A 17,915-nucleotide genomic window follows, 5' to 3' on the forward strand; every position below is an offset into this window, starting at 1 on the left:
TAAGATGGAAGTTATTGAAATCATCCATTCAGATGCATCTTTTAATATTAAAGCTGTATTAACGGGGCATGTCATAACAAGAAAGCACAAAACCAAGTCAGCTTCAGAGGCCCCATTTTACATGAGGTTTGCAGTATTGCTAGCCTGATTCCAGACTTCCGAATTGCTGTAAACATCTCAGATGTTATGTGTGATTCATTTCTATAGATAAATCTTTAAACACATTTAGAAATAAATAAATGCAGGCTTTTATTGGCTACTGATTTGCGGCTTTATATTATTACCAAGATTCTTTGATCTTGTTGTCTGTGCTGCTGCAGTCTGAATATATAGACTTCAATAAATGGTATGCACATAGAGCACAAAAGTGGAAGGTATATGTGCCCCTTGTCCCAAGTGAAACATGAAGACATAGTGTATGTGCAAATATCTGTTAAAGTTAAAGTGTTTTGCTTGTCTTCTGCTCAGGTGAAGATGTCTACATCAGACTTTATGGGACTTGTGAGGAACTGAACATTCATCTTGAACCAGACTCTGTCCTGTTAAAGAAGACCTACATTTCCCTGGCCAACGTAAACACAGTGTGCCTCACCAACACGGGTGATATCCCGCTTCAGTACTATTGGACGACATGGCCCAGCCTGCAAGAGGAGGCCCTGAGCTTATTGAGGTATGTATGAATGCACACAAATGATTTAACACAGACAATGAAGGAATGTGGTTTTTTAGAAGTGTGGGCTGTTTAAGCTCCCCCTTTCCCTCTCACTGTGTACCAGGTGGCAAGTAAAATTGCCTGATGATTTTTTTTCTTTACCACAGCACGTGTTGCCAGAAATAGCTCAATGTCCATCACTTTATTTCTGTTGACAAGTCTTTCTCTGCCTGTCTTTGTCTCTGACACTGTTCGTTTGGCTCTTTTTGCCTTTCACCTTCCCTCCCTTTCTCTAGGGAAAGCTCAGTGCTCCCGCAGAAGGAGGAAAATGAGAGGGAACAGTTGCTTTTTCAGTGTGAGTCTGACCCGACAGCGATCCATCGCCTCCCGCTGCTGTCCAAAGCCCTGCAGGAACGCAGAAGCCAGGCTGTGAAGGGCTACCGCCTGGAGCTTCCACACAGCTGCATAACTGTGGAACCAGCGGTGTGTTTGTGTGTCTGTGTAATATCCTCTCCCTCTTGCACAGTCTCACATGTTGGTCCACCAGACCCATGGATTTGCAGCTTAGTAAGGTTTCTCTCCTCGTTAAGACTGTGCTGCAGAGATAATGACTTTTCATGATAATCTAATATTTTAAAATGCCATGGGGAACAACATACCTATATACACATATCTCTGAGCTAGCAGGGATTCAGTAGCTTGTTCAAGGGCACTTGAGCAGGTTGGATGTTTGAAACATCCTTAGATTGAAGGACACTCTCATTACATGCTATATCACCTATGATGCATTGTGGCTGTAAGGAGAGAAATGAGAATCTGTTGAGGATTCCCCCAGAAAGATTAGATCTGTAATTAGATCTCTTGTTCGCATGTAAATCCAGTCCTCATGTCCTCAATGGCAGGTGAGTCACAAATTGGGCCTTTTCTGCCCAGGGACCTTCAGGTAGCCTGACCAGTTCTGACACCGCCTTCCCTTATTTCTGCCTGTGTCTCCTCCACTCAACATAGCCAGGTTCCCTTGCCAGAGGGAGAAAGGAGACAGAAGGAGAGGCATACAGAGGAGAGAGAGCATACAGTCTGTAGGCCAGTCACATATGAAGAGCCACCTACCCATGCACACATATACTTATACAGCCACAGACAGGTTTTCATAGGTAGTAGTTGTATTTTTTCTGTATGAGGGAATATGCATTCACAGAGTGGACATGCATGTCCGCTTTTATATCCTTTAAGTAAAATGACCAATTGTTTTTGTTTATCTTTATATGGTTCAGGAGGGTGAAATATGGCCCAAAATGACAGCACGGTTCATCGTTGTCTTCAAGCCAGAGGAGGCCAAACTGTACCAACAAACCATATATTGTGATGTTACAGGTCAGTGCCTATGTAGAAAATACAACACTAACTTTAGTTTTCACATCCAAACCCACATTATTTCATGTATCTTTACAATCCAGTAACAACAGAGCAATGTATAGTTTTTAACCAAAATTGTCTATCTCAACAATGTTTGGATGGACTGTCAGACAGGATGAACTATAATCACTTCTCATCTAGTGCCATCATCAGGTCAAACTGTAATGAGTCCAGTATTTTGGTTTATGGCCAAATACTTGCAAGACTAATGACTTTGCCAACTTAGAGTCAGCTGTACTTTGTGGTAAGTGGTAAACACCGTTAACATGCTAACATGTTAAACCTAGAATCTGAATATAGAAAAAAATATTCTTGCACCACTCAGCATCACTCTGTTAGCATGGCTGTATAGGCTCAACTTTTTATAGAGAGCTAATGTGACACCGGATCTTTCGGGTTCTGTTCAAGAAGTAAGGAAACCTCATTCAAAATCCAACTGACATTTGTAACTACACTAACAACACATCCAGCCTTGGAACAGAGCCTTTCTTTACAGTAGCCTACAGTATGCTGGCTCATTTCACATGTTTGGAAATCTTAGATTGCTTCCACAATTCTTCCTCAAATATGTATTGCACAAATGATAAAATATGAGTAGGGAAGCAAGGTGACACTCACGACTGGTCATTTAAGATCCATTTTAATGCAACATGTGAAATACATTGCATCTCAACAGCAATTGATTTTAATGATCAGTGTGTAGAGTTTAGTGGCATCTAGCAGTGAAGTTGCAGATCGCAGCCAACTGAATACTACTTGCCTACTAAACGTAGGAGAAATTACGGTGGCTGCGAAACATGCGAAAAAGGCAAAAGGCAGGTTTCTTGAACCAAAACCATCTTAGAACCAGAGGGCATAACCATTTTGTTTGTTCTTCAACACCTTGGAATGGATTGTTTTAACAACTTCAAGCAGACTGCACTCCTGCTGCAAATCAATAGCTTGGCTTCCTAATAAAAGATTCTCCTTCCCTCAGTGGGCTGGTACAGACAAAGGTTAGACCAGGTAGCAAACAGTGTCTGTCTGTTGGTTAATTGTCAGAGGACAACTGCTCTTCTCAATTACAGTGTATGTCTTGCTTCTCCTTAGTATGATATCCACAATCAAACTTGGTTGAAGTACCACCAGTTGAAGAACCCCTAAATCTGCTTAAATGCCTTAGTCACCCTGACCGAATCATTGCTACTTGCTCTCATTTTCATATTAGACAATATGACAGTCATGAGGCCCCAGTATATTCATCCCAGCGATAGTAAAAGGTTGTTGGGAAATTTGCATGTGGCCATCACATGTGTCTTCTGAGCCGGAGGCCAGATTTACATAGATTTCCATGTTTTCTGAGGCAGGTGATGACCTGACCAGCATGGGTCAATTACAGCACAATTACAAACAATATTTCTGGCTATCATAGCCTCCGCACGTCTGGGTAGGTTTTCCACAAGATTTTGGAGTGTGAATTTGTGCCCATTCAGCCAAAAGCATTCTATTTGTGAGGTCGGGCACTGATATTGGACAAGAAAGCCAGGCATTAACTCCTCCCAAAGGTGTTCAGTGGGGTTGAGGTCAGGACTCTGTGCAGGCCAATCGAGTTCCTCCACACCAAACTGGTCAGCCATGTCTTTATGGACCTCACTTTGTGCACAGGGGCATAGTCATTCTGCAACAGCAAATGGCTTTCCCCAAACTGTCACCTTGCACAATGTTAGAAGTGTCTGATTGGATTAAATATCTTCGTTTCCTGTAGCATCAAGCAGGCCCTTCACTGGGTCTAAAGGGAATAGCTCAAACCCTGAAAACAGCCCCAGACAATTATCCCTCCTCCACCAAACTTTACAGTAGGCACTATCACCAAACCCAGATTTGTTCATCAGACTGCCAGATATGAAGAGTGTCTTCATGTTTCGTTTACAGTGTTCCATTTTGGTTTCTCTGTCTGTGTCTACACTCAGGCCGTGAATCTCGTTTACCTTTAACAATAAAGGGTGAGGGCATGGGACCTGAACTCCAGCTCAGCTATAACCTGATGAACATGAAAAACAAAGTATTCATTGGTGCCAAAAGCTGTTACGAGGTAAGAAAGGTTAAGTCGAAGTGAACAGTTGTGTCCCTTTAAATTGTTATGACATAGGACAAAATATGCGCTTGATGTGTACAGTTTGTGTGTGGCATAATCTTTCTTCCTTTTATAGTAAGATTACATTGCAAGGTATTCATGTTATTCTGTCCATTAGTGAACATTATATCATATCCATATCTTGTGCCCCAGCCAAGACTCTTAACAACAAGAATTACCATATTTACAATTTGACAATACTGAAGTATGTATTATACAATTTTTGTCTCTTTTAAAGGTTCAGTGTGTAATATGTTGGAGGATTTATTGACAGAAATGCAATATATATATCCATAACTATGTTTTCAGTGGTGTATAAAGACCTTGCATACTGAACTGTTATGTTTTTATTACCTTAGCTATGAGCTATTTCTATCTACATACACGCGGGTCCCCTTACATGGAAGTCGCCATGTTGCGCCGCCATGTTTCTACAGTAGCCCAAACGGACAAACGGCTCTACATAGCGCGTTTCATTCACTACGTTGAATGCGTACAAAGAAGAACAACAACAGCAACAAGTAACCTTAGTAACAGAAGTAGTAGTTGTAGTAGTAGTCATCTGGTTTATTAGAAGTAAGAAAAGTGGACAAATGGAGGCCCACAAGTATTATTTAGCACAAGATCCAACACCGTAGCTTCTCCTGCGTGTGCAGAAAAGGAGGGGGGGGAGCGGTGACCGATGGTGTATATGTTGTGTTGGAATAATCAGAATCTTTTTTTCCTCCTTAAATCTTTTTTTGCAAAAAGACAAATAAAGTGTACATGGGACATTTTATTTTACTTTACAGTATACAGAACTTTGATTTGTGCAAAATGGCGTATTGCATATACATATTTTGCAAACATGTAGTTTGTAATATAGTTATGATGGTTAGTTTGCTGTGATTGTAGAGTGAACTAGATGTCTGCATGTTGTTTATATGCTCTGATAATGCTAATCCAACACATCTTTGTAGTAGCATCCATTTCACATTCCGTCTTAAGAGCACATGAACGCACTGAAGTTGAAAGAATGACTTCACAACTTGGGAAATTGGACCATCCGAGGAGCATGTGAATGCACAGTGAGCCTATGATTGCAATTCGCAACCCTTACCACTCTGAACCTTTAAATAAAACTAAACTTTAAGTCTAAACTAAGTGAACTGTTAAAATTTCCAACATAAAAACAAATCATATACTTCTCTCTTTTTAGTGCTTGTAATAAATTCATCAAATGTTTTCTGCAAAATAAAACTGTTGCTCCCAGAGCACTATTTGCAATATTCAAGTGGATAAGGTCATCAAACATAAATGCAATACATGCATACTACTAGATGATTGACAGTGGGGCTCGCTCATACAAACAAAATATGACTTGAGTGTTGAATCAGTGGGTCCTTCTTTTTATCCAGGTGCTGGTGTCCAACAGAGGACTGATTGATGCCCCTTTCAGGCTGTCAAGCCCTGACACCCCTTTTGGCCGCTGTTTCTCCTTTAGTCCTGAGGAAGGTGTTATTCCCTCTGGAGCCAGCCAGATTGTGGGAGTCACCTTCCACAGTCGCATCTTGGGAACTTTCTCTGAGGACCTGCTGCTAACTGTCACAGGACAGCCTCAACCACTAACCTTAACCTTCAGGTGAAGTTAGCGAGTAACTCAGATTGTAATGGAACATTCAGATTTATCAGTAAATATAAAAACTTTAAAGCCTTTAAAGTGGTGACAGGGTTACTTATTAAAGTTATAAAGAATCAGTTTACACTACGCTTACAGTTCTTATTTTAGAATCTTTCCACTTGCTGTTGTTATTTCCAGGGTTTCTCAATGCTCATGTTTTTGTCTTCTCTTTCAGAGGTGGTGTCATTGGTCCCACATTCCACTTCAATGTTTCAGAGTTTGATTTTGGAGATGTAGCCTTTGGTGAGTTACTTATTTACTTAGTCGCTATTTTTCCTATTTCCACAATTTTTTGGCTTTTTTGTTTTTAAGTTTCTATATAACATGTACTCGAGAGAATCGCAACATTCAGAGAAAAATGTCTTCTACTTTAGCCTCCTCTTTATGTTCTTATGTTCTATTTGTTCCATCTTAATTGTTTTTCTTTCTCTCATCTTGGCCATTTTTCCTTTTGTCTCTGTGCAGGTTTCCCGCTAACATTGATTTGTACCCTCTTCAACACCTCCCTGGTGCCTATGACCTTTGCCCTGCGTGTCCCAGGAGACGGGTTGGGGTCTCCCAGTGTGACATGTGCTAAACAGGTTTCCAGTGTGTCCATGAACAATTGGCAAGGCAGTGCTGCTAGAGACCTTCATGCGCGGCCTGTGGAGTTTACCGTCAGCCCTGCTGCAGGCTCTGTCGCTGAAATGTCAGATGTCACCATTAAGGTACAGTAAATTAACAAATTAAGGGAGACCCATTTAAATTAATTGTCGTAGCAGCACATTAAGTCTTTGTAAATGGGTATACCAGAGCTGTGAGGTTTTAGAGGTAACATTTGGATTGCTTACTTTTTTCAGCATTGAACACTGCTCTGCTTGCTTAAACTTCTTTCCTTGAGAAGACTTGAGATTAAGTTGTCCTGGAATGCATTAGTCAGAATCAGAATCAGAAGGAGCTTCATTGCCAAGTAGTGTTTTACACATATGAGGAATTTGCTTTGGAGATAAGGTGCTACATGTAGACAAATAGACAGTTGACATAAATAAATGTAGAAATATATAAATATGGAATAAACAAATGCAAGTTATCTAAGAATAATAAAAGAATAGAGAAAATAATACAACTATTTGCAGAGAAAGAAGAATGTGGCAGATATTTACATGTGCATTACGTATTGCAAAGGAAGAGAATATTGTGTACATAAATATATAAATTGACAATATAAAAATATAGAACAACAACAATTAACAATTGACAACAAATATGTGCCATCTAATCTAAAATTTTAAAGTTAATCTGAAATTCTATGGCAACAGACTTAAACCTACCAAATGAAATTGTGTTCAAAGGTTTAATGTGAGTATACTCACTGTATCTTTTGAACCTGAACTGTATATTATATGTACAGGTGACGTTGTGCTCCAACACAGTCAGGACATACAGGCTGGCACTGGTGGTGGATGTTGAGGGTGTCGGGGAGGAGATCACGACTCTGCCAATCATTGCCAGGTCGGACACATTTACATATGTGAACACACACACACACACACACATACGCACACATACGCACTCTTTAATATGCAAACATCAGTTGAAAGTTGAAGTTTGCTTTGTTGCAAAAATACTTTAGAGTTAAGTGTGACTTTCCCCATTAAAGCCATAAACAGATTATTGGGTCAGCTGTCCTGTATTTTTCTGTTGTGCCATATACTGTTTGATCTTTTCTATTTGGAAAAGATGCTTCATGAAAAATGAATGAATGAATAAACTTGAACCACCATCCCTCTGTCCTAGTAAGATGGGATATCACTACTTCTAAACTTATTGTTAAATTTGAAAATAAGTTTTGACATAAGATGTGTTAATACTGTGTCACAAGACACTGCAAAACAGCAGAGGTTCATCTTGCTTTTTACAAACTGTCCCATCACCCTTTCTCTTAAAGTAAAGCGCCTTTTTTCTGGCAGTAACCTCTGCTGTGCTTCTGGCTGTCGCTGATGCTTTGACAAGCTGTAAATGTGGTCCATTGAACTTCCATACAGGTGTCGACAAATCTGTGGACTATGTGTTAAATATTCAGAGCCCAATTTGCATAAGAATACATTTGAATGTCACCTGCGCCATCACTCAGAATAGGGAAATGGTATCTGATTTCCTCACGGCAATCACCGTCATTGTAAATTTATGAATCCGTTCTAATTAATAGGCTCCAGTTTTGGCTTGACGCAATGCAATTACTGTTGTGATTCATAAATAAGCCTCAGATCTTTTCTTCTCTTTTCCTCTGTCTGTCTGCCTTCCCCTCTATTTCTCTTTGCTAATAGGTGTGTTGTTCCTGATATTGTGGTGGAGACTCCAGTGTTAGACTTTCAAAGGTGTTTCCTCAATCACTCCTATGAACAGCAAGTGCAGCTGATCAACACAAGCACTCTGCCTGCCTGCTTCGTCGTGCTTGACCAGGTTAATTAGATCATTGCAGTAAATTATTTATTTCTGTGTGTGTACTGTATATGGTAGGCTCCTAGAATAGTGACATAAACAAGCACAAAACCTGTCATTGCAGACACATGCATATTTAAGACAATGGCTCATTTGCAGCCCATTACAACAAAAAAATATGTGGTAGAGGTGAGCGACATGACTGAAAAATAACACCTTTAAGTAGTAGCCCAACATTTTGGGAAAAGTCTACATAACACCACCTCTAAAGATCGCTAATTAACACATTATATCTTATTTATTGTACTAAAGCCACAGTAACCTTCAATGATATCCACTTGATTTAAATAAGTCAGAATTCTAAAGCCTAATTTTAGCTTTTGCTTAACTGTAAAATGCTTTTTTTTGCTTGGAACGAGGACTGTGGATTTTTACCCCAATCATTGAAAGCACATAGGGTATTTAAATGGGTAGTATGAACAGGAGGAATCATTACAGCAAGAAAATTAAGTTAAATGTACAATTAAGATACATATTTAGGGTCAAAATAATCAGGTCTGGGCTTAATAGCTGCATGAAAGTGGCCACCACAGAAAACACTGTCAATGTCCACTCCAACAGTGAAAAATTTATTCCAAGACCATCTCTTCTTTTAGTTGTGTATCTATATGTGCTATAGATGCTGGGTCTGTATGCCTGCATTCATTTTTGTCTGCGTCACCTTTTCAACATTAGAGCAGCTACCTCTATTGAGAGCTTTAAATCACTTTTAAAAACACATCTTTTTGCACTGGCTTTTAAGACATGCTGAGCTGTGACATTTTATTGTTGTTACTGCTTTAAGTATAGTTTTTTATCTGTTGTCTGTTTTTACTGTTTTTGGCATGTTCTGTTTTAGACAGGTTGTATTTGGCTATTTATTATGCTTTTTATCTTATGCTGTTCTCTGTATTTGTACAGCACTTTGGGGCAGTAGAGACTGTTTGTAAATGTGCTATATAAATAAACTCTGACCTTGACCTTGACCTTTTCCAGGAATATGAGGAAAGTCCGTCACTGATTTTTGGCAGTTCTGTACCCAGAGGAGTGATTCTTCCTCGCAGTTCAGAAGCATTTCCCGTGTTTCTGCAGGCTAAGGCCGTTGGAAGGCTGCATCACACTCTACGCATTGCTGTGTTTGGCAGTGCCAAGCCACCCTTGGTCAGTGGAAGTCTGTGCATGTTGTTACGGGTCAAATAATGAGTGCATGTGAGCATAATTGTGAGATTTATGTTTGAATACAGGCATACTGTGTTTTTCTGAATTGGTCAGTACAACCTGTTCTCTAATCCGCCTCTTTTCTGTTCGGTTCCAGGAGGTGGTCTTGTCATGTATTGGGCAGGGACCTGTAGTTCATGTTCAGAGCCCACAACTGGACTTTGGCACAATCCCGGTTCTGACGGACATTACTAGAGCCCTGCACCTGTCAAACCAATCACCTATTCCAGCCCACTTTACTGCTCGCATGGTACAAACAGACACCAACCAGACATGCACATACTGAAAATAAATAAACAAATAAAACACTTATGCATTCAAATTGAGATGAACAAGGTGACTTTACATGCCTCGAGCACTATAGGTATAAGCGTACAGAGGTTAAATATTATAAGTAGTGAATTTAATGGATTTAGTAACTGTGTCTAACCATCTATACATTTTGTGACTAGATTTCTTGTGCAAAACTTGTGACTAATTCATTTTCAGTCTAATTTGTATATCTAAATTTTGTATATAATTAATAAGTTAATAGTTTCAATGTCTTGTTAGCTATTGGAATAATTAGTTGATAGTTCGATTTGAGTCGGCGCCAATAAGTGATTTTGTGTGAGAGATCAGGGCTGGCCCTGACAGTGTTGGAGCCCTAGGCGCACAACCCCCCATTGGTTTTAAATATGTTTCCTGTTGATCAACTTTTCTAATTTAATAGAATCCCTGATGATTCAGTACACATAGCCTTCCCTCTTCTTTTGATTCTCTGTTTGGGGAAGTAACTTTAAATACGTGGCACCTCTTCCCCTCGATGATAAATTAATTCATTTTAATTTAGTTATAAACTCCTGGACTTTAATAGCTCCTGTGTTTCATCAGGTTTTCTGCTCATGTTCAAAACTTTCTGCAAATTCAGAATCTCTCCCACATATCTGTTTTCTCTGACATGTCGAGAAAAAAGTTTCAATATTACGAGACTAACGTCATCATGCTATGAGAATTCTTAATAACAAAATAAAAGTAACAGTATTCGTCACTAAAACATATAAAAATGTGTATAATTACAGCATTTTCAATAGTTTTAAACATAACACCATTCCAAAATATTACAACATGCCACATCGTTTATGGAGCCAGCCAGTATATTACTCTAACCCCCAAATAGTAGAGACGAGCGGCCCACATGTTAGCATCTTACGCTAACAGGGTATTAACAGAGTAAACCGCGCCGCTATCGTTACTCTCGGAGGGCCTCATGTGAAACTATATCTCCAAAACCTGCTCATTTTACTGTTTATGTGATGTTTTAACACATTACTAACCTGAAATACAGGAAAAGGGGTGAGACAGAGAGATGTGGTATTCCCTCGCTGAAATCTCCGCAGTTATTGAGGGAAAACAGCACAGCATGCCTCTTGATCATGATCCCTGAGGGTAAACCACAGTCTCACACTACCACCTACTGCCGGGAGGCTGCTACAGCAGGCCAACCATTCACACTTGTAAACCATTTTACTTGTTTTAAACCACATAAAATCTTCTTCAAATAAAGGATATAAAATACAGACATCACCTTAGATGATTTAACACCATAAAATTAAATACAGCCCTGCAATGGACTGGCGACCTGTCCAGGGTGTACCCCGCCTTTCGCCCAATGTCAGCTGGGATTGGCTCCAGCCCCCCGCGACCCTGTACGCAGGATAAGTGGTTGACGTCAAATACAATGTGAACCTTCCTCACCAGAAAAATGGCCGTACAGGTTGATAGCAGCTTATTACAAACCATATTTACTTTTTTTGTTAGGCCAAGGTCTCTAGTGGCCGTAGTAAGTATGATGGGAGCAAATGAGGACACATTAGAAGTGGATGGATCAAACAAACACAGAACTTTCAACCAGAACACTAGGGTTTGTCTCCCAAGTGAAACCATGTCAACAGTGACTTATTTAAAGTTCTAAGTTAAATAATCATGTTACTTATGTTAGTGTTATAGTACTCAAGACTGGTCTTGGTCTTGAGACCGGTCTTAAGACCACTTTTTGATGGTCTCGGACTCGACTGCATTTGTACTCGGTCTTGTCTCGGACATTAAAGACTTGGGATTTTACTTCAAGACCATCAACAAATTGCTTTTGCATTGTCTTGTTAACATCCTTACTTTGACTGGATATAAAACGTATTGCTTCAAATGCAACCAATAACACTAAATAAAAATGTGTTGTTACCATTAACGACCGCCCCCCCTGATGCGATGGTAAGCATGGAAAAGGAGTGTTGAATAAAGATGCTTATGTTCGTTCCACATTTTATTTTGTGTCATGTAATGTGGGGAACTGGTCTTGGTCCTGACTTGGTCTCGCCCTCCCTCGGTCTTGGTCTCGACTTGGTCTCAGCCCCTAAAAGTCTTGGTCTTGTCTCAGTCTTGATAAACTCTGGTCTTGGTCTGGACTTGGTCTCGATTTGGGCGGTCTTGACTACAACACTAACTTATGTACATACTTGTTAATGTTTAACCACAGACAATGTACTTAAGGACTGGTATATCTCTTTCTGTTGCAACCGCTTTCATCTCTTACTGTTCAAATGACACCACTGACTGTCATTAATTGTCAACTGACATTTCATCTGCTTTTTCAGTTTTCCATTTGAGACATTTGAACTTGTTTGCGGTGTTTACACCTGCAGTTGTCAGCACTAGCAGTTGCATATTATTTGGAAAGTGTTGCCTTTTTAGTTATAAACACTAATATACTAACATAAGATTGAATAGTTGTGTTCCATTTATTTTTATTTACTGTGCTTACACTGTGTAAATGAAACCCTGTCTCGCAAGTATATCACCTTAGCAGTGTTGCCTGATATCCACTGTGAAAAAACCTGTGACTGTAACTGTGCCTCATTACTTACCTGAGCTGACATAGACACAACTGTGCACACACACATAGGCAACCCCTGTGTAACTGCAGTTGAGTGACCCTGTCCTCTCCTCTGAGGCAGTGTTGAGGGAAGGAGTTTCCCCCTGCACTCTCAAGCATCAATCAATGCAGATTCGCCTGGAATTACATTACATCCCGCTCAATAGGCTGGCATAGAGCCACACAAATAGACCTGATGCCTGAAGATTGTGGGGGATTGTGGAACGTATCCACACTTGCTTGTAATCTAAGTGACCATTTGTGTGAAATAACTGCATCCTTTATCCAGCCTGGGCTTTTCTAAATGATATAAATAGAAACTGCATAACAGTACATATATACATGATGTGTATAAATTTTCTGCAGTCTTTGTAAAAAAGGGATTGGTTGGAAAATTCTTTTTGGCTGGCAACCAGAAACATGAGTCACATAAGGTTCACCTTTATTTTTGTTGTGCTGTATATTGTTTAACAGGAGAATTGGCTGCAGTTGTCACTGCAACACCAATGCAGGATTTATGTAGGTTGAACACACAGCACAGATTTGGATTCTAAGCCCGTCTGACTTGTGCTGCATTCAAAAGCAATCAATGCTTATCAAGCTGTGGAATGCAGCAGGTTTGATGTGATTATTGAGATTCCAGTCGTCTTGCTCCTCTGTCAGGGGAGTCAACCCCTTGCTCTTTTGCCTCTTCTGACTCCGCCTACTCCTTTACTGTGATCACCCTAGTATCGACCCACACCAAGTTCGCTTTCACCGGCTCCTTCACCTGATCATACAGATGCTGAGAAAGTGATCTATGACTCCTAAAGTCATAAAGGGACTTTGAACAGAGACATCAAACAAAATCTTTATATTTGATTTGTCCAGTATTATTTTAGTGCAGTCTCGGAAAGGCAAGACAAATGTCAAATGCAGTATTTCAGTAAAGACATTCTTCTCTATTGATCAAAAACAACTGTGTTGTCCTATAGGTATTGAAAGTGCCCAAGCTTCACTGCACTGTAGGAAGTTCATTCTCAAAACCCCAATTAAATGTTTATGTTCCAGCCATTCATCAAAAGAGATGCTGTATAGAACATTGATTGTGATCCTGACCACTGCTTGGTCAGATATACAGTACAGTGAGCTCAGTGAAGGGTTTTGTTGAAGGACTGGTGATGAACACTCAATTTACATCTGTTTTCTCATTACATTGGACTTTATTCATATAAATGCAATCAAACAATCCACATAGATGGGAAATTGAATGAGTTTGTCTTGCAGCAGTCCCTTTTTATGCTCACATCATTTTTCAACTTTGCAAGTGTTAAAGCTTTTGTGTATTTTAAAACATATTTTCTCATCTTAACTCCATCTTTACTGCACATCTGCATATTATATTCTCTATTAATGTAATCACAGTAGGAAGATATTTTGTCTTACTTATGTCAGGTAGGGAGCCACCGCTCTGCTTATATACCTCTAGGATCTCATACAAAGGCAGGCATCTATGGCTGCAATTAACAAATATTTTCATTGTCGATTAATATGTCGATTCTTTTCTCGATTAATTCATTAGTTGTTTGGTGAAAAATGTCCATAAGTGTCTCCCAAAGCCCAAGATGATGTCCTCAAATCTCTTGTTTTTTTCACAACCCAAATATTTTCAGTTTACTCTCAATGAGGATTAAAGAAACCAAAGAAATAATCACATATAAGTAATTCACACATCACTTTCTTTTCTTAAAAAAAATTCTGTAACCGATTTATCGCTTATCATTGCAGCTCTACAGTCATCCTGTAGTAGCAAGCACTTGAGCTGTTCGGATTCAGACCATAAATGGACACCGATTTCTTTTCTGTTTCCTCAGAGCCACGGAAGGTCATTTTGGCGTGTTGAGCCCAGTGAGGGGGAAGTGCCACCAGAGAGCCAGCTGGAGCTAAGGGTAGTGGCACACCTGAAGGACACGCTTCACTTCCAGGAACGGCTGGAAGTATCCATCCAAGACAGTCAAACACACACCGTCGCTCTGTCTGCCACAGGCACTGGTACCACAATTGTCAGTGACCGACCTTTTGCTCCCAGCCTTGACCTAGGCACATACTTCAGGTATAATGGATTATATCACACCCATGAGTCAGATTTTGGTTTAAATAATAATGATGTAGGGATTTAGAAATGAAGTATGCCTCACCTCCTTTATGTCCTCGGTATGTCCTATAAGCCCTGGGTCATGCCAGTACCACTTTAAGCTGACCAACCATGGGCAGCGAATTCACCGGATGCACTGGCGAACTGAGGGCTTCCTGCCCTTCACAAAAACCCGCAAGGGCGAAAACTCATCTGGCCGAACCTTCCTGCCCCCCATCTCTGCTCCCGGGAAGACGGATCTCGTGGGCCGCGGATCTATGCTCTCCTCTAGCAGAGAGAAGCCAGTGTTCAGCCTTAGCCCCTCTCATGTGGAGCTTTTCCCAGGCTGCTCCGTTGACATGGTGCTGACGGGATCTTCTGACTTTCCCAAGGTGAGACAATTTGCTTGCCCAAAAGTGAATAAGCTCTAAATTTTATAACCACGGCCAATGTGTGTTCATTAGATGAGATGCATTTTTGTAGAACATGTGCAGTACAAATGTTCTCGTCTTCCCAGGTTGTACAGGAGCATCTGGTGTGCCATGGCATTGTGGGTCGCAATGACGGCGGTAATAAGCACATCATGTCTGTACATATAACCTGCCGATTTGTGGCTCCTGTTCTCACCATTTCTTCCAAGCAACTGAACTTCTACATAGAGAAGGTTGGTCGAAACATATGAGCAGTTCTGTCTCCAGGATATTTTCATTTAAAACTATATATTTTTAGTATTTAGTTCTGTACTGTATCTGGCATATCTTGTCCATGTAAAAAAGGGGAGCTTTTTATTGCTTGAATTAATTACATCTTATAGGTCCCAGGAAAAAGTCTAGTGCCCCTGTATGAGAAGCTGATCTTGGAGAATGTGTCATCTTTGCCTCTATCCCTGGAGCTCTCTCTGAACGAGCCGTTCTCTCTGTGTGACGCCCCGGGAGCCCTCAGCTCTGCTACCACTAAGGTACATATCTCTCCCTTTTAGTTAACTCTTCATTTTTAATTGTCTATTTGTTTTTTAATTTCAAGGAGATGAAACCTACTGATTTTGGTGGCACAAAGACTTTAGCACTACCACCACCATGAGTTGAAACTTCTGTCATCTACCAAAACAGTGTTTGCAGAAGTAGCCACTAACTGCAGTTATTATTTGGAAACCTGTTTTTGTACTGAGATTAACTTTACCTTAGGTTAAAGAGTATTATAATAGTTATAATAGTATTATATATTAAATAACCGTCAATCAGTTTGTGAGGGATATCGGTTTGATCTGTGGTAGTGGGGCCACAAATATTTGGACAGATTGTGACTTTAAAAAAACTTAAAACAGACAAAAGAGCTTCTACAGTGTTGTTAGAAATGTCTATTGTAGCTCATCCTATCTTAAGTAACTAGGAACAGCAGCTGTCAGATAAAGGTTGCGGAGTAAAAGGTCCATTTTCCTCTGACATGCACTGTATGTAAGCACAAGTATAAAGTTGCACAGAAATTTAGTAGTCAAGTAAAGTAACAATTCTTTAAAAGTGTAACTAAATGCCTGAGCAAACGTACTTAGCAAGCACAACGAGAGCATACAGATTCTAGAGAAGGGTCCCTGTTGGCCCAAGCTGTGCTCTGACCAGGGACTGTTTTGAGGCATCACTGAGACATCATTGCTAATTTAGTATTTCAGCTCTTGATTCACATTTCACCATGAATGTTGTTTATTGCATTTGCACTGAGTAACTGTCACTGCAATCCAGGATTAACCATAGTCCTGTGTTGAGTGCAGTATGATAAGTGCTACCAAGTGTGTTAGGTCATGTAGGGCGTGAACAGTCAACAGTCAATGCTGATGACTCATCGATCTGTTTTGTGCGTTTCTGTTCTCTTGTAAATAGTCAAACACTAATATTACTCACAGTTGTTGTTTTACCAAGTACAGTGGAATTCTGTTCCAGTCCATTTTGTCTGTAGTGGGCGTGCATGTGCACATTAGAGTCAGACACTCTGTCTCTCTCTTAGATGTTCCTGATCTTCCAAATGAGACTCACGGCTGTGATTTGCTTGTTTTTGAACTTTTGATGACATGCACTCAGTGGCATTACTCATTATAAACCCCATCTTTTCACCGTGATAAAATTCAGTTTATGTATTCCCATAATGTCCGTGTTTTCATTTTATCATCATGGCTTTGACTTCCATTCTAATAGTTGATTAAAACGCAGGATTGCAATCCAAATTGAAATGTTTTTCCAAAGCCCTTGCAGGTCTCTAAATGAAGCTAAAGAGTAGTATTTTGATGAGCCTAGTTTCCATGGCAGGATTACGATAAATGTTTCATTAACTGTGAGAAGGATTTTGAAAGAGTTGTGAACTTGTGCTTTGGGAGTCATTATCATGATGTAATGATTTTCCATTAAGCGTGCAAAACTAGATTCTCAAAAAAATGAAAGAAGTTGAAGAGCTATTCTTATATTCTGTTGATTAGTTTACATACCAGGTCTGTGGTCCCAAATATTACAGGGTCAGCTTGATTCCTTTAATACCTGTTACCCTATGTTACACGTTTTCACTACTGTGTGTCTTCTTGCAGTCCATGGTTTTAGGTGACGGGAGGCAGGTTAAGTTGTGGGTATGCTTTAATCCATCTTACTGTCGAGATCGGGTGTCACGAGTCGTGGATGAGGTAACATTGATGCTTTTTTTTTTGTAAAATTTCTTACGTAATACTTTTCTTTTTCATCTGGTGTAACATTGTGTCCTTCTGAGCACACTATAGCTTAACACATATGGCAGTGGTTCCCAATACATTGGGTTTTAGGATTGGGTTCTTTTCTCTTTAGCTTTTATCTTTCAAAATCTGGATTTTTTCACCTCTGCAGGTTGCTAAGAATCCTCAAAATTAAACAATCTGAGTAGGAAAAATCACTCTTTAGGTCATAAACTGATTAGGGGTCAAGAGTTGCTTCATTAAAGGTGTCACACGTCAAAAAAGATTGGGAACCACTGGCATTAAGTGAAAATAATCTCTATTTACTTATCTGCACCTAATTAATTTTCCCCTTAAGATCAACTATTTTGGACAAATACATTTCCTCCCTTGACTTTTCCCCCCCAGTTCCTTGAAGTACACTTCCAGGGACACCCACAGCAAGACATGGTGAAGCTGCACGCTGAGGTCCACTTCCCCAACCTCCACTTCTCCTCCAACACAGTGGATTTTGGCTGTGTGCTCAACTGCACTGAGACTCATAGAGAAATCTCGATCACCAACTGCTCTCCGCTGCCTGTGTCCTACCACTGGGCTTTTTTGGATGACCAGAAACACTGTACCATCAGGTATATTAACAATGAAAAGTGTCCACACTTATACCTACTTGACACACTGTAAAGGAC

At 40.0% G+C, this 17,915-nt stretch overlaps 1 protein-coding gene across 1 annotated transcript in view; it reads left to right on the forward strand.

Moving 5' to 3' along the window:
- The window catches only part of hydin (HYDIN axonemal central pair apparatus protein), an 81,598-nt gene that overhangs the window by 15,880 nt on the left and 47,803 nt on the right, over nucleotides 1–17,915 (forward strand). The window contains exons 8-24 of the mRNA XM_038706541.1: nucleotides 469–670; nucleotides 949–1,135; nucleotides 1,927–2,026; nucleotides 4,018–4,139; nucleotides 5,579–5,802; nucleotides 6,017–6,084; nucleotides 6,307–6,548; nucleotides 7,232–7,332; nucleotides 8,148–8,283; nucleotides 9,298–9,462; nucleotides 9,617–9,769; nucleotides 14,284–14,522; nucleotides 14,638–14,935; nucleotides 15,061–15,207; nucleotides 15,358–15,501; nucleotides 17,113–17,205; nucleotides 17,638–17,858. Of these exons, the coding sequence (XP_038562469.1) occupies nucleotides 469–670; nucleotides 949–1,135; nucleotides 1,927–2,026; nucleotides 4,018–4,139; nucleotides 5,579–5,802; nucleotides 6,017–6,084; nucleotides 6,307–6,548; nucleotides 7,232–7,332; nucleotides 8,148–8,283; nucleotides 9,298–9,462; nucleotides 9,617–9,769; nucleotides 14,284–14,522; nucleotides 14,638–14,935; nucleotides 15,061–15,207; nucleotides 15,358–15,501; nucleotides 17,113–17,205; nucleotides 17,638–17,858 (2,842 nt within the window). The remainder of the gene's footprint in view (nucleotides 1–468; nucleotides 671–948; nucleotides 1,136–1,926; nucleotides 2,027–4,017; nucleotides 4,140–5,578; nucleotides 5,803–6,016; nucleotides 6,085–6,306; nucleotides 6,549–7,231; nucleotides 7,333–8,147; nucleotides 8,284–9,297; nucleotides 9,463–9,616; nucleotides 9,770–14,283; nucleotides 14,523–14,637; nucleotides 14,936–15,060; nucleotides 15,208–15,357; nucleotides 15,502–17,112; nucleotides 17,206–17,637; nucleotides 17,859–17,915) is intronic.

This window comes from Micropterus salmoides, unplaced genomic scaffold (assembly GCF_014851395.1).
Source record: "Micropterus salmoides isolate LMB-PRFRI ecotype aquatic unplaced genomic scaffold, ASM1485139v1 Ms_hic_scaffold_8, whole genome shotgun sequence".
NCBI classification, from domain to species: domain Eukaryota; kingdom Metazoa; phylum Chordata; class Actinopteri; order Centrarchiformes; family Centrarchidae; genus Micropterus; species Micropterus salmoides.